The sequence below is a fragment of the Glycine max genome, chromosome 7 (genome assembly GCF_000004515.6).
Source record: "Glycine max cultivar Williams 82 chromosome 7, Glycine_max_v4.0, whole genome shotgun sequence".
Classification (NCBI taxonomy): Eukaryota; Viridiplantae; Streptophyta; class Magnoliopsida; order Fabales; family Fabaceae; genus Glycine; species Glycine max.
This window is the reverse complement of record NC_038243.2, coordinates 8,373,787-8,388,139: the sequence shown is the minus strand read 5'-3', so window position 1 is coordinate 8,388,139 and position 14,353 is coordinate 8,373,787. Positions and strand designations below refer to the sequence as shown.

Below are 14,353 nucleotides of genomic sequence, written 5' to 3'. Positions count from 1 at the left end.
GTTTTGTGGCAATTAGTAAACGCCTAAATGGTATCTTATTTGTGTGTTCTGCGTGGATTCTCTCTATGAATGCTGCCTACATGATGATATGGAAAGATATGTAAAATAGCTACCCGTGAATGACACCCTACTGTGTGTCCCCAAGAAGCAATAACTGTCTTCCTAAGTGAATACGAAATCCTAGACCTAGTTGATTTCACATGCCGCCACCGGTCCGCCACCATCTACCTGTTTACAATTGCAGTGTGTGCGCCAGGAGATGGGTTTTCTCTTTGAAAGATTGTTCCAATTGCATCGGTCAGAATTACAAGAAATTTGCATGCTTTTGGAGGAAAAAGATAATTACTTTGAATTCTATTTCACTATGAAATTGTGTATTCAAATGGCATCCAAATTTATCACACATGTGGGTGTGTTTATTTTGGTGCTTCCGTCTAATTTTGTGTAGAAAAGTGAATACAGTTTGTTGTGGTTATTTTCCTGCCAAGGAAAAGGTTAGCATTTTAGTTTTACTTACATTTCTCTGGTAGAGATTGTCACCAAATGTAAAAAGTGGAGAATTTAATCGCCAGATGCCATTCTACATATTCAAATACATTTTGGTCAGTGCCTTCTCCCAAATTGCAGTTGCTTTAGGAGGAGGGATGGTATATTTATCAACAAAATAAATAAATAGATAAAAATTTGCACAAATGTAAAGAAGATGGAATTTGCTTGCTTATGGGTATTTTTTTTTCTTTTTACATTAACGAACAGTCCATGATGAAGGTAGCTAATACTTTACTCTACGTTTGGGTGCCAGTGCCACTGTTAACCTTTTGTCATTTAAACTTTAGATTATATTGTGCTTACCTCATATTTACTATTTTGAACAATTCCATCCAGATCTGTATTCTAACATTCCACATAGTTTCTTGGAGTGGGAAAGGTGGAAAAGGCTCATACTTGAAGAGATTAATAACTATAATGCCAGCATACTGTGTTTCCAGGTAGTTTAATAGTCCTTTCTATTGTTATACATTGAATAACAGCACTACTTGTTACCTTGTTACAAACATTAAATCATTTCTTATCACTAGGATTTATGCATCTCTATTGAGCTTTGAAAGGTAGAAAAGAGTAGCAAGTGACTCTGATATTCTAAGCATGTTACATAGGATTTGTTGGGATACAAGTTACACTGATGTTAATTCCAGTTGGCTCAAACATCTTAATTTTTCCCGATTTTGTATTTATTCCCTGCTTGAAATTGTTAGCTAACTTCGTGCATCGTAGAATTGGATTGTCAAGAATTGCTTTCTCATAAATCTTGCTTCTGAAGGAGGTTGTTCATTTTAATGATCTAGATGATCTTTTCCAGAACAGTGGCTTTAAAGGTGTTTACAAGGTATATTACATACCTATTTGAACTATCGTATAAGTTGTAAAAGTCCAAATATTTAATCAAGTAACTTATCTGGGTCATTATTTTCATTTGCCACAGGCTCGCACAGGAGAAGCACTAGATGGATGTGCTGTATTTTGGAAAGACAATTTGTAGGTTTGCCTTACCCATAAGTAATTGAGTTTTTGTATCCTATATTAATCAATTTATTTAATATCTTACAATGTTGACCTTTGACAATAAGTAAATGATATGCCCAAGTATTCCTTGATGCAACAGAATACCAATAGCTACAAAATGTGCTAATAGAACATAGCAATTGAGAAAATATTCTTTATTTGGCCTAATTAAAGTATAGTTTGGAATGTGAATGCAGATTCAAGCTTTTGCTTCAAGAAGATATATAGTTTCAAAGATTTGGTATGCGTAACAATGTTGCTCAGCTTTGTGTTTTTGAGGTATTGTTTTCTATTTTTCTAAGTTGTTTCCCTCCTATGTTTTATATTTGCTCTGTTGCCTTTTATTAGAAGAATTTATGATCTGTGATGCATATTTTTACCCTTGCTCTTAAAGTCTGTTTTACCTCCTGTATACTATGCCTACATGAGTTCTCGCTGCAATGAAACCTATTGTTTTAGGTTTTGGTTTTATATCTTATTACTCTTTATTTCATTATCAATGTACAGGCAAACCATGAAAAAAAAGAATCTGACGCATGTAACCTAACATCAATGTAAGTTTTAGATGTCTAAAATGGGTAGTATGAACACAATTGTTTGTTGTCTTTGACATATCTTTTGTATAACACTTGGAAAGTGTTTCCATTTCATTACCCTGGAATGGTTACTATTTACTAATGTATACCATTTTACTAGTTTCTATTATTTCCTACTCTTCTTAAAACCTTTATGTTATCTCTAATTTTTAGCAACAAAGCTAGTTTAAAACTGAAAATTTTGGAAAGAATAATGTATACACATAATACACTCATGTATTCCCATTTGCTTACACACACATACACATGGTGCCTATTTCATGGCCAATGATTTTCATAATTTGATCTACATCTATAGAGCACCATCCACCGGAAAAAGAAGATTTGTAGTAGGAAATATACATGTGTTGTTCAACCCAAATCGTGGTGACATCAAACTGGGCCAGGTACTTCTTGAATTTTCTTAACTAGATGGGTAGCATTATGCTGATTTTGCATGTATAGGCATTTGTGTTTGTGTATGTGATTCATTTTCTTTTTTTTAATAGTATTTTTTTCTTGGGCTAGGGTTGGTGCAAAGCGTTTTACCTCACTCAAAGAAAATGCATTTAATTCTCCATAGTTAATTAAGTTGTCTAATCTATTTTATTGATTCTGGGAACTTGCTACATGACATAATGGATAGGTCAGACTTTTACTTGATAAAGCATACAAGTTGTCACAAGAATGGGGCGACATTCCTGTTATTATTGCTGGGGATTTAAATAGTGTTCCACAGGTATGGTATTGCTTTATACTTAGCGATTGGTCAATTTCAGATTAGTTATCTGTGATCTAATATTGCTTCTGTTTTTTTTCATCTCACACTGTCAGTGCCATATATAAATTTCTGTCTTCATCAAAGGTGAGTTTTGCATCTCCTTGTCATTGTATACTCTCAAGCCTTTTTGCTTATTGTTGTGCTGTATCTGAGAAATTTGACTGTATGCTGAATCTCAGACCTTGAGTAAGTAATTTATCTGTGTTTGGATTACAGATAATGGGCTGAACAAAAAGGAATGAGGGAAAGGGGAACAAATTCCCTTGTTTGGGAGTTTGAAAATAGGTAGGATGTAAAAGGAATTCAAGAGCATCTATTCACCCTTTGTTCCTTTCAAAAACTCAATGTTTGTTACCCTGAAAATTGGTTGGAACTGGAGGAAATCAAAGGTTTCTTGCCCTTAATAATCTTACGAACAAAGGGAAAGTTAGCTTTGTTCCACTCCTTACCCTGCCTGTCCAATTTATCCCTACTTGTCCCATTCCATTCTATTATCCAAACACTGTTAGAGGTGGGGCTTGTTCTTTGAGGGGAGAAGGCCATTAATGAGTATTCAGTGTTTATAAGTATTGCTCCATTTATTGCAGTTAGACATCCAATTACATGATCGCAGAAAAATGTCAGGACAGCTTGAAATCCAGACCAACAGAGTCTTCAGATCATAGATTGGTGATGATGCTAGGTTGTTTTTTAGTCTTTGCTAAGTCTTTTTTTTTCAGTTACTATCTGTTATAACTTCCCCTCCCGCTCCTCCTAATGAGCAAGGCAACCATCAATTATGAAACAGATTCACAATCATTTATTTGCAAGACTGTAGATTATTGTTGATTGTTGATATTTATAATATGCTTTTTTATTGCTCTAAATGATAGTGTGTGCTTGTTTTACTTGAATCTCACTTTTCAATGCACATTCAACTGAACTCTACACTCAAGGAGGATTGATGCTCAACTTAACATGATGACAATTCAAACATGCCTATAATGATAGTATTGCCTTTATTGTTGTTGATTATTTCCTTGGTTATGCATTAAATTTTGGTTGTAATCTACGCCTAATTAGGGTAGAACATCTTGTTGATTTTGTAATTTTCTTTCCCTAATCATGAGATTCTGTTTGTACCATATTTCAATATAACTGGTAGAGCTGAGAGCTCTCCTCCCAAGCAAGATTCACTCAAAACTAGTTTCTTGCCTGTGTTTCAAGTATATTATTATTATTGTGATTATTATTATTATTATTATTTGTCCAATTTTAGAGGGAAAGGTTGCCTTTGTTGATTATGTCAAATTTTAGGTATTCGGTATTCTGTATTAATTATTTGAGTATCTGGTGCAGCATTTCAATGTCTGTTTCGAGACAATTGTACAGATGGAGTGTGGAAGAACTAAGACTTGCGTCTGGGGAAGAAGGGGTCACTCGTCTTCAGCACCAGCTCAAACTCTGCAGTGCTTATAGTGGTGTTCCTGTATGCTGTATTCCCAAGTCTACTCCAACATCAATAAAATTGTTAAATCAAATATTTCTGCAACTTCTTTGTCATTGTGATATAAAGATTGTCCATGAAATATTGATATGGGAAAAACTCTAGAATTTTTTCGTTGGATATTCAAACAGTTGTGATATTTCCCTTTCCCCCTTGATATTCATAAAGTTCATATGGTTGTGGTTGTGGCTGCAGGGAAACCATAGAACGAGAGATGATATTGGGGAACCCTTGGCAACATCATACCACTCCAAGTTCATGGGAACTGTTGATTATATCTGGTAATTATATTGTTTCACACTAAGCATAAAAAATTTGCATTTACAATTTGTGCTAGTTGTTACTGATGTCATTGGTAAGCAGGCATTCTGAGGATCTTATTCCTGTTAGAGTTCTTGAAACCTTGCCCATTGATACTCTTAGAAGATCTAGAGGACTCCCTAGTGAGGTAATCTACTTAAATCTAGTTCTTGAAACCTTGACTATTGATGTGCTTATGTATTTTGTTCCACTGTGGATTTGGATTATCAATATCTTTATTATTCTTTTCTTGACTTGTAGAAATGGGGAAGTGACCACTTAGCTGTTGTATGTGAAGTTGCTTTTGCAAACAACGGCAATGTATCCTGATGGCTTCATTATGCAATTCCAACCCCGTGCTGAATGATCTCATTCTTAAAATCATTTACAAAGAGTATGTATGAGGTCTGAGCTTTAAGCTGATCAACAAATATGGAGATTTAGGAGAGTCAAAACATTGCCACTGTTGCAGATCTCATTGAATCATACCATTGATGTCCACTTCTATCCCATTCAAGATTTCCTACTCTGCTGATTCCTCTTGTGGTAAAGGAGCATGATGAGATCTAACTATGAATTGCACCTGATAAGCATCACGTTGCAACAGATGTGCAAACTCTCCTTTCTAGCTGTGATGTTGCTTGGAACATGGAATTGCTTTAAAATTTATCAAGCACTTTCTGCATAGTGAGCATGCTAGGTAACCTCTCATTACGAGGCTCAGAGAGTAGTTGATGTATATCTAAAATATTATGATATTCCAAGACAAATTGGCTGCCACTGTCACCAATTTTTTATGGAGTTCTATGCATTATTCCTGTTTAGGTCTAACGCCCCTAGTTACACACTACAGCCCCTAATTATACTTAAAAGTTTAGCCATATCATGTTGGTTTATTTTTTGTTAACACAAGTTTTAGTTAACGGCTTAGGCTTTGTTTATCGGTTGAGTTATTACGCGTGTATTAGAAAATTTGAAAGATTTTTTTTTCATTAGACTATTTTAACAAAAACCAAGCACAAACTCGTTATAAGACTACGTGATTTGATTCAACCAAAATATGTATCTTATTGTGCATTTATATCCTATACGTCCTATTTTGCATCATGTACCTTCCAAAAGAGTCCACCGGATAAAAATACCCCTTTACCAAGTACCCTCATTCTAGAACGACTATTATGAAATATGATACTTTTTTTAAATATAATTTTTCATATTTTGGAATATCTATTTCAGAGTAAGTTATCAAAGTGTTTATTCTATTTTGGAATAGATATTTTGAAATATGAAAAATTATATTCTGAAAGAGTATCTTATTTTGGAATAGAATACATTTTCAGAATATAATTTTTGTATTCTAAAATAACTATTCTAGAATGTAGGTTTTTGTATTTCATAATAGTTATTCTAGAAACATGTCCTATTCTGAAATAATCATTTCATATAGGTGACACGATCCCCCTTCCCTTCTTCAAACTCGAACTTGTACCACCAAGCCATCGTCCATCATGTGTCACATCTACACTTTCGTGCCACTGTGCACCACCTTCTCGCATCAACCTAGGGTTGCCATGTGGAACGATAGGGAAGGTTCAAACGACAACATTTTTGGTGTAGTTGAAGAGATAGCTCTATTGCTGACAAAGATGAAGAGGGTGGAGTCCACGTTGGGGAGGAGGTGGTTGGTGGAGTACCAGCGGTGGGCAGAGGGGAGTTCGAGCCAATCGCAGGTGACAAAGGTGGTGGGACAGGGGAGAAGGTGTTGACTTTCTTTTCGTCGTCAAGACGTCAACAGGGGTGGGGCATGGGCGGCACCACATTCATATTTCAGAAGAGAGGGTGTTTGCGTGGGGTAGGGAAGAGGGAGAGGAGGTGTTATGGCTAAGGGTGTTTTTGACCATTTAGTCTTTTTGGAAGGTGTAAGATTCATACTGGAGGTGCATGATATAAATGTCATCTCATTGTCTTATGAGCACATAAATTGCTACTGGAGTCCCCTCCAACCAGGAGAAAAAAAACTAATGAACATTGGATCCATGTAGGTTGTTTTATCTCATATGCTACTTATCCAATTGCAAGAGATTTTATGAGAATCCACACCATTGTGTAGATTGTCATTGTCAGCCACCCCAAGAGCAAGGCAGGAATGAACGGGAATATTTTCAAATGGTTCTTCTTAATTAATCTTTTTCATGTTTCGTGAAAGGGGAAAATAGTTGCTAAAAATTTTCATGAGGGGAACATTTATTCCTTGTGATTGTAATGCTTTTGCTTTTTCCTTTACTTTGGCATTTTCTTTTTGTTTTGATTTTCCATGCATTAACAGTAGCCAAAACCAAATAAAGTACAGTTTGGAGCAATGTATTTTCAAAGTGTACATAATAAGAAGAAAGAAGGAAAAGATTGAGTACGTGAGGACACAGTTTGAAGAAAGTATGAAACAATTTTAGTTTCTTGACAAGATAACAAAGCCTCTACAATTGAATGCAACATGCTTAAACTCATTTGGTTGCCTATATACTTTGTAATAATTGTACCACTAGTTTCACCAACTTAACTACAAAATTTAGGAACATTCCCAATTTAGAGTTTCATCAATCCAAGCTAACTCTTCAAAAGCACTGTCTACAGGGGGAAGGGTGGTGCCCTCCCCATGTTCCACATTCCACACAGAACCACCTTTCATGTCATTGTCCAAGAAATTATAAAAGTCATTACCAAACAGCATTATCTCTTTCTCTATTTCATCCAAATAGAAATCATCACGACCAGCCAATGATGCCACAACTGGCTCCTCTAGCAAATGCAAAATTGAATTGTCTTCACTATAAACTGGTTCCACATCAATGCCTCCTCCTTCACCATTTGTGTCCACATTTTCCTTTTCTTTGACTGAGCCATTAAGGTCATTAACATCTAGTGGAGCTTTTGTAGTGCTGACATCAAGCACTGATGACGGAGATGGATGAAACAATACTTCTTTTTCTTTGGAACTTTCACAAGCCAATGCATCCCTTTTGCTCAAAGCCAACAAAGAGCTGTCAAACTCATTCCTCTTTCTCTCATATGCCACAACAGCCTCTTCTTCAGTATCAAAAGTACCAAGCCACATTCTGACCCCCCGAATAGGGTCTTTAATTTCTGCTACATATTTCCCCCATTTCCTACGTTGAACTCCTTTGTACATGCTTGATGGTTTCCTGTTCCTCCTACTTGCTTTGATCTTTTCACTATTGACATCTTCTTGTGAAGAATTCTCTTCATGTAATTTGCTTGGCATGCATGGAAGCGAAATTTCCTTGACAACCCGCTTAGAGCATCCATTTAACCGATAACCATTGCTCAAAAACTTATCATCTTCTTCACTTGAAGAATCTGTGGCATCAGGGTCAGTGTACACAATTTTAATTTTCCTCAATGTGTTTATGTTTTCTTCTTTGGCTGGAGCTTTCTCTTTTCCTCTCTTACATTCCATTCCTTGTTTCTGAGTTTGCCTAGGAAATGACATTTTTTGTATGAGATCACAAGTATCTTCAACTAAACACAATCCTGGTCAAGCCGAGTAAGATTCGGTGCCAAAACCTGACATTTTAAGCCGGAACCAAAAAAAACTTAAAGAAAATCTAAATAAACAAGGAAAGATCAAGATTTTTGAGTATCAAGAGAAACACAAAATCTCACAACAGCTATCTCCCTTACTTGTGTCAAGAGCATTAAAGCATTCAAACCCAACATAAGTCCTGCATTTAAGGGTAAAACAATGAACATTTCTTAAGCGAAAAATGATAAAAAAAAAAAATGTAAAACCTGTGTGAGACACTGAATTACAGATACCAAGGTGAACTCACATGCCATTTTGATCTCAATCTCATGTAAAAAGGTCTTGTATCTCTGATCAAGTGACCATAGTTGCATGCAATGGCCAAAGGCTCAAGGAGTGCATGAAAGTAAGCACAACATAGAGAAGACTGCTTCAGAGCTTCACACTAATCAGATTCATGCTGTTTTCTGCAGAAAGCATTTACTTTATAGTGTGGAGGTGAAATGAGGGACGTAGAAACAAAAAAGTAACATATCAATGGCTCTATATTATACTTATTATTTGGGAATTGTGAATTTTGTTTCTTATGGATACAACAAGGAAACCAAATCAGCAGCCAGTGATGACATTATGGAAAGTAACAGATGTTGAATTTGACTGGACAATGATGCTGAAACTTGTTTCTGTTTCTCTGAGTATATTCCCTCCCTCCAGCACTCTCTGTCTTGAATTGTGTCTCTTTATATGTTCTTCACCCTTCAGCTTTTTCCAATTCACCTGAACTCACATCTTTTCAAATGATTGAAACAAATTTTCTCTATAAACAAAATGGTGTAAAATTAGTTAAGATTAAAATGCCAAAAATTATTTAAATTTAAAATAATGTCTTTATAAATATATGTATTTATTGTTATTTCTTCCTTACATGAAAAGTTAGAAAAATGAGGAAAAGGAAAACTAATATCACATGGCCCCTCACACGCTAATTGGTGGACTCCACTAACTTACTTATTCCCGTGCAGTCAAAATCTCAGTCCCTTAGGGCAGAACAATTTTTATTCAATTCACGCGGGGACAACTCAGCTTCAATTCAATTTCAAGACACATTCCTTCTTTGGTTTTTTACTTTCTTTTCTGCATTTACAACTGTGCTCTTGACAACTCAGCTTTAAGATCTGGCCTACATTAGCAAAAATGTAACTTAAACAAGTTAATCAAATTTGAATTTAGTTTATATAGAAAGTTGGTGTAAACATTCAATAAAATTTGACTATTTTATCCGTACTTTTTATTCATTAATTAGAATCTCTAGTACTTATGTCCAAAAAAAAAATAGATCTCTGGTCCTCCGGTAGATCATGACATATTTTTATAAACTTTAATTATTTGGATCAGCTATACGACTCATCATTGATCTGAAATGTATTTGATAGAAAAGAAATATACCTGAAAATACATTCTTAGGAATGTTTACACATGTTTCCTAGGAGCAGAGTATTATTGAAACATAAATATCTCAAAACAAGCACCTTTTCATCAAAAATATACAAGGGATCTTCATCATGCTGAACTTTCATGTAAGAGACATAATCCTTGAACTTCATGGAGATCTTCCGGGAACTCCTTTGAGAAATTTTAAATGCTACATTTTCTTAGTTTAGCAACAGCTGATCAGTTGTCCATTTATGCCTGGCAGGCCGTCTATCAGCCAATCCAGTGAGCATAACCTGGAATGCATAATTCATTAAAATTCCATTCCAATAAAAAGAAAACTATTCATAATTGGTAATTCAAAATTGATGAATTTCAAGATATCTAGAACTCATAGCATGACCCACAACTAGAATACTATCATCTGCAAAGGATCCTTTGTTAAGAAGATAATGCATTCTCATCTCCCACTTTCCATCTTTACAAGGAAAAAAAGAAGACTAATAAATTGGACAAAAACAACACCACTACCTAAATATTTCAGAGATTAATAGTAAATGTGCATACATCTATACGACTAGAGGATACTGACATTGTCAGTCACAAGAGCTATGGTATTTCATCTATCTTTTTTTTTGTCTGTGTGAGCATTTAACTTTGTTCATTACTTAATAATTTTTTCTTGGTTTTACACAGGAGGAGATTAAGAAATGAACAAAAGAATAGCTATTGAAGTATGGGTGAAACTGTGGAAGAATATGATGGACTCTTCGTAAAGCCTTAAGCCAGTAAGTCTTTTATTATACCTATCATTTTTTGCATCATATTTGTTTGTCCTACTGTTGCTTATGCTATTTTCCTTTAACAGGAATGATGAGTATTTAAAGGTACTACAATTAGGGTTCGATCATGTGGAGAAGATTTTGTTAACAGCAATAAAATTTACTTTAATGATCTCTATTTTAAGAGTTAGTCTCCTTTGGCCTTGGGAATACCTTACTTTCAAGAAGAAGAAAAATACTACAATTCTTGACTTAAGTAAAGGTTTTTTTCTCTTTTTATTCTCTTCTCCAATTTTTATTTTCATTTCTTTTTTATTTCTCCTCATTCTTATGTTGGATATAATGGAGTGAATTTTTTTTATTTAAAACAAACATGTGATTTTTTTTCATCTATATTGTTTTACGATTTTTTTTCATCAGTTTCATTTTTAACATTAACATATTAATATTAAAAAAATAAGTTAAAAAAAAAAAACAGTTGAATTACACACTTGCACAATTATGGGACCATCATAATATGGGTAGTTTTAAAATCACTTTCAGTTGTAAAATTAAACAATTAACAAACCAAAATGAGTTTTAAAATTTATAAATAAAAAAAGCAATTTTAAAACTGGATTTCGAATTATTTTTTGTTTTATATTTTTTAAAAATATTTTGTGTTTAATTTTAATATATATATATATATATATATATATATATATATATATTTAAAATTAAAAAACTTACATTTTATAAAATGATTTTGTAAAATGTTTTAAAAAATTAGAGTATTTTAAATTTTTTTCTGTTTTTACTTTCTACTGTTGATTTTTTATATTGTTCTTTAATTTTTACAATTTTTTAAAATTATATTTTCTCCTGATTCTTTTATTTGTGATATTCAAGTGAACCTCTTTTAAAAAACCATTAAAAGGATATATTTTTGTTTCTTATTTTAAAAATTATTTTTTGTTTCAATTTTTTTTTAAAAAAAATGAACGGTTACTAATTATGTGGCCATTATAATTGATGAAGACATATTTAAAATTGACAGTTTTAAATCAATGATTTTACATATGAAACTAAAATGAGTTTTTAAATCACATAATGATCATTTATTATGCATCCAATTATTTGGGTTTGATCGAATTAATGTTGTATTCAGCTTCAAATATTTTTGGCTTGTAGTCTTATAGGTGTGCTAAATATAATTGAGTGTTAAAACTTCATGTAAAAAAAAAATTGTGCTAAACCTGATGGTGACTTCTAAAAAAAAAACAAGTCATGTTTATTAGGAAGATTTTCTAATTTTTCTTCTAAAATTTGTGGTTGACTATGTTCTAAAATTTTGCTGACCGAGTATTTTAAAATACTTGAAGATGTTCATTTGCTGATTAATTTCTATGGTTATGTAAGTTACAATCGAGATAGAAGCTATCAACAAGTGAACAATACATGAAGTTATTTATAGTATGATTATTGCAACTGATATTTTGTTAAATTTAGGTTGTTATGTTATCTATCACTTTCAATTATATATTTGTACTATATTTTGCTTTTGATTTTTTTTTTAAGATCTTTTGATTTTAGTTCCATGTAAACCTTAAAATTCATTATTACAGTAACTTTTTTATTTTCATATTACTTTCTCTCGTAACTTTATGGTATGGAAGATGAATAATATCACTTCTTGGATTTATTATTTTGTATATATTTAATATATATTTATTAATATGTCATGAGTGGATAGTGCAAATGGGATAATAGAATGCTGAGAATTCTATGATATTTATATATTCAATGATTCCATTTCATTTTCAATTTATGTTAAAAATTCTGTTAGATTTAAATAATATAACTAATTTCTTAATAAGTGAAGGATTTCAACTATAAAAAAATGAGTGAGGAATTTGTTTTAAGAGAAAAATAAACTTTTTAATTAGTATTTAAAAAATGGAAAATTAAATTGTTGATCTACATCAAATTAACTATCTATCAAATTAATTCTTAAGTTAATATAAAACATAAAAATAAAAGGAATGTGTCACTAAATCATCACAGCTTAATTATTTTATTAGACAAAAAAATTAAATATAAAATTGTTAATTAATTTTATTTTTATTTATTGTATTTCAATGCTTAAAAATAGAAATAAAAAATAAAGAAAATCAATTTCATTTTCAAATTAAAAACCAGATAAAATTAAGGTGATATTTGTGATTAAAAATAGATTTTCAGATCCTTAATTTGTTATGCAGAGAATAAAACTAAAATACCAATTTATTCATAATATTTTTAAATTATTTTGTTTTCCTCTTTCCTTTAACATTATTCAGAAAAAAAATAAGTATTTCATTTTTTTCTCATTATTATTGATTCAAAATTATTCCATAATTAAAAATTAAAAAATTAAACACAAATAAATATACACATACATGCTTTGTTCATTTCTTGAATTCTTGTAATGTCAATTAAGAGATACGGCTATCTTTCAAATGTTGTAAAATTAAAATAAAAAAAAAATTTGATTTAGAATTATGTCTCTCTCTATTGAACAAAAATAAAAATTTCTTAGGGATGTTTATTTGTTTGTCCATATATAGATATATATATATATATATATATATATATATATATATATATATATATATATATATATATATATATATATATATACACGTACATGTCTTCATGAGACGGTGTTCTCGAGTTATGCCGGAAATCAATTTTTGCTACGGCGTGCGGTGGTCGGAGAGTAGAAAGGAAGAACAAGAATAAGGGTTTCAGGTCTTGTATTCTCCCAAATTGGATTCAAATATGAGTGTAAAAGGGCACAAAAACAACACAAGACAACCCAGACTATGAGGTAACCATTTCTCAAAGGTTTTTCTCCGGTCGCCGCCGCACCGCCGCGCCGTTAAGACGAAGAGTAGAAGACGGGAATAAGAAGGTTTTACAGAGTTCCCTTCCCTTCAAAGCCTTTCTTCGACCCATATTCACTCTTTCAAGCGCAACGACACGATAAATATAATCAGAATCATTCCAATTGCGAAATCGAAACTCATTGAATCGTATCGTATTGTATCGCACGATAATTTGGTTCCTTTGCTTTCTCTGAATTGAGAGATGGGAAAAGCAAGGGACAGGACCGAAGATTTCAAAGACGCCGTGCGCCACACCGCTCGCTCTTTGGGCTACGATGAGGTTTCTTTTCTTCTCAATTTCTATTTCATGATCCTCATAATTCAATTTATTTTTTGTGGAAATGTCACTCTTTGGATCGACTAATTAGGGTTTCTGGATCAATGAGCATTGAATTGTTTTTTTAGTCTCATTGTGATTATTCGTTTGGCAGGCTAAATTGGCGTCCGTTATGGCTTCTTTCATTATTCATAAACCGCCGCAAAAGTCCCCGTTTTCCAAAGCTGCATTGAAGACGGTATACTCGGCTTTCGCATTGTTCTTTTTAGTGAGCTATGATTATGTTTGTGCTTTGTGTTGTGTCGTGCTAGTTTTATGTAATGTGGCATTTTTTTCTCTTTGTTTATAGTTGGAGAGTATTGGAGAGCTGGATCAGTTTTTGTTGAAGCACAGAAAGGACTACACGGATCTGCATCGCACAACTGAAAAGGAGAGAGATAGCATTGAGCATGAAGTAAGCCGGGGACACTTGTTTTGAAAGTATTTTGGTGTCATACTTGATAATTGGAAAATAGTACTTTTTGATATACTGCTACCGATATTAGATCAGATTGGTTCACTTGATTTTATGCTAGATGTTGTTGACTGACGTTGATGCTTTACAGCTTTCTCACTACTGTGTAGTATATGATTAGACATGGGTTTTTTTACTTAGGCTGCCTAGTGATTTGGTCTGTGTGAAGTCCTTTGTCTAGGGAGAGAAACAACCGA

At 32.9% G+C, this 14,353-nt stretch overlaps 3 protein-coding genes across 3 annotated transcripts in view; 2 read left to right on the top strand and 1 right to left on the bottom strand.

The window, feature by feature from the left end:
- Window positions 1-572: 572 nt before the first annotated feature.
- Window positions 573-5,529, top strand: LOC100785524 (carbon catabolite repressor protein 4 homolog 5). Its single transcript, XM_041017155.1, is given in 14 exon segments — window positions 573-647; window positions 837-989; window positions 1,322-1,387; window positions 1,484-1,536; window positions 1,761-1,842; window positions 2,071-2,117; window positions 2,458-2,545; window positions 2,785-2,882; window positions 2,973-3,003; window positions 3,507-3,601; window positions 4,258-4,387; window positions 4,601-4,686; window positions 4,769-4,853; window positions 4,967-5,529. Coding segments are annotated over 14 exon segments (1,158 nt in total). The 3' UTR covers window positions 5,036-5,529.
- Window positions 5,530-7,184: 1,655 nt separating this feature from the next.
- LOC102661579 (ethylene-responsive transcription factor ERF117) lies at window positions 7,185-8,953 on the bottom strand. Its single transcript, XM_041016948.1, has 3 exons — window positions 8,554-8,953; window positions 8,405-8,445; window positions 7,185-8,287 (listed from the first exon to the last, which is right to left on the bottom strand). The coding sequence occupies exon 3, from the start codon at window positions 8,211-8,213 to the stop codon at window positions 7,272-7,274; it is 942 nt and encodes a 313-aa protein (XP_040872882.1). The 5' UTR covers window positions 8,214-8,287; window positions 8,405-8,445; window positions 8,554-8,953; the 3' UTR covers window positions 7,185-7,271.
- A 4,214-nt stretch (window positions 8,954-13,167) lies between these two features.
- Window positions 13,168-14,353, top strand: part of LOC100801587 (syntaxin-81-like) — a gene marked incomplete in the record, with an annotated part of 4,750 nt that continues 3,564 nt past the window's right edge. Inside the window, 2 exon segments of the mRNA NM_001252973.1 lie at window positions 13,168-13,645; window positions 13,797-13,880. Of these exon segments, the coding sequence (NP_001239902.1) occupies window positions 13,568-13,645; window positions 13,797-13,880 (162 nt within the window).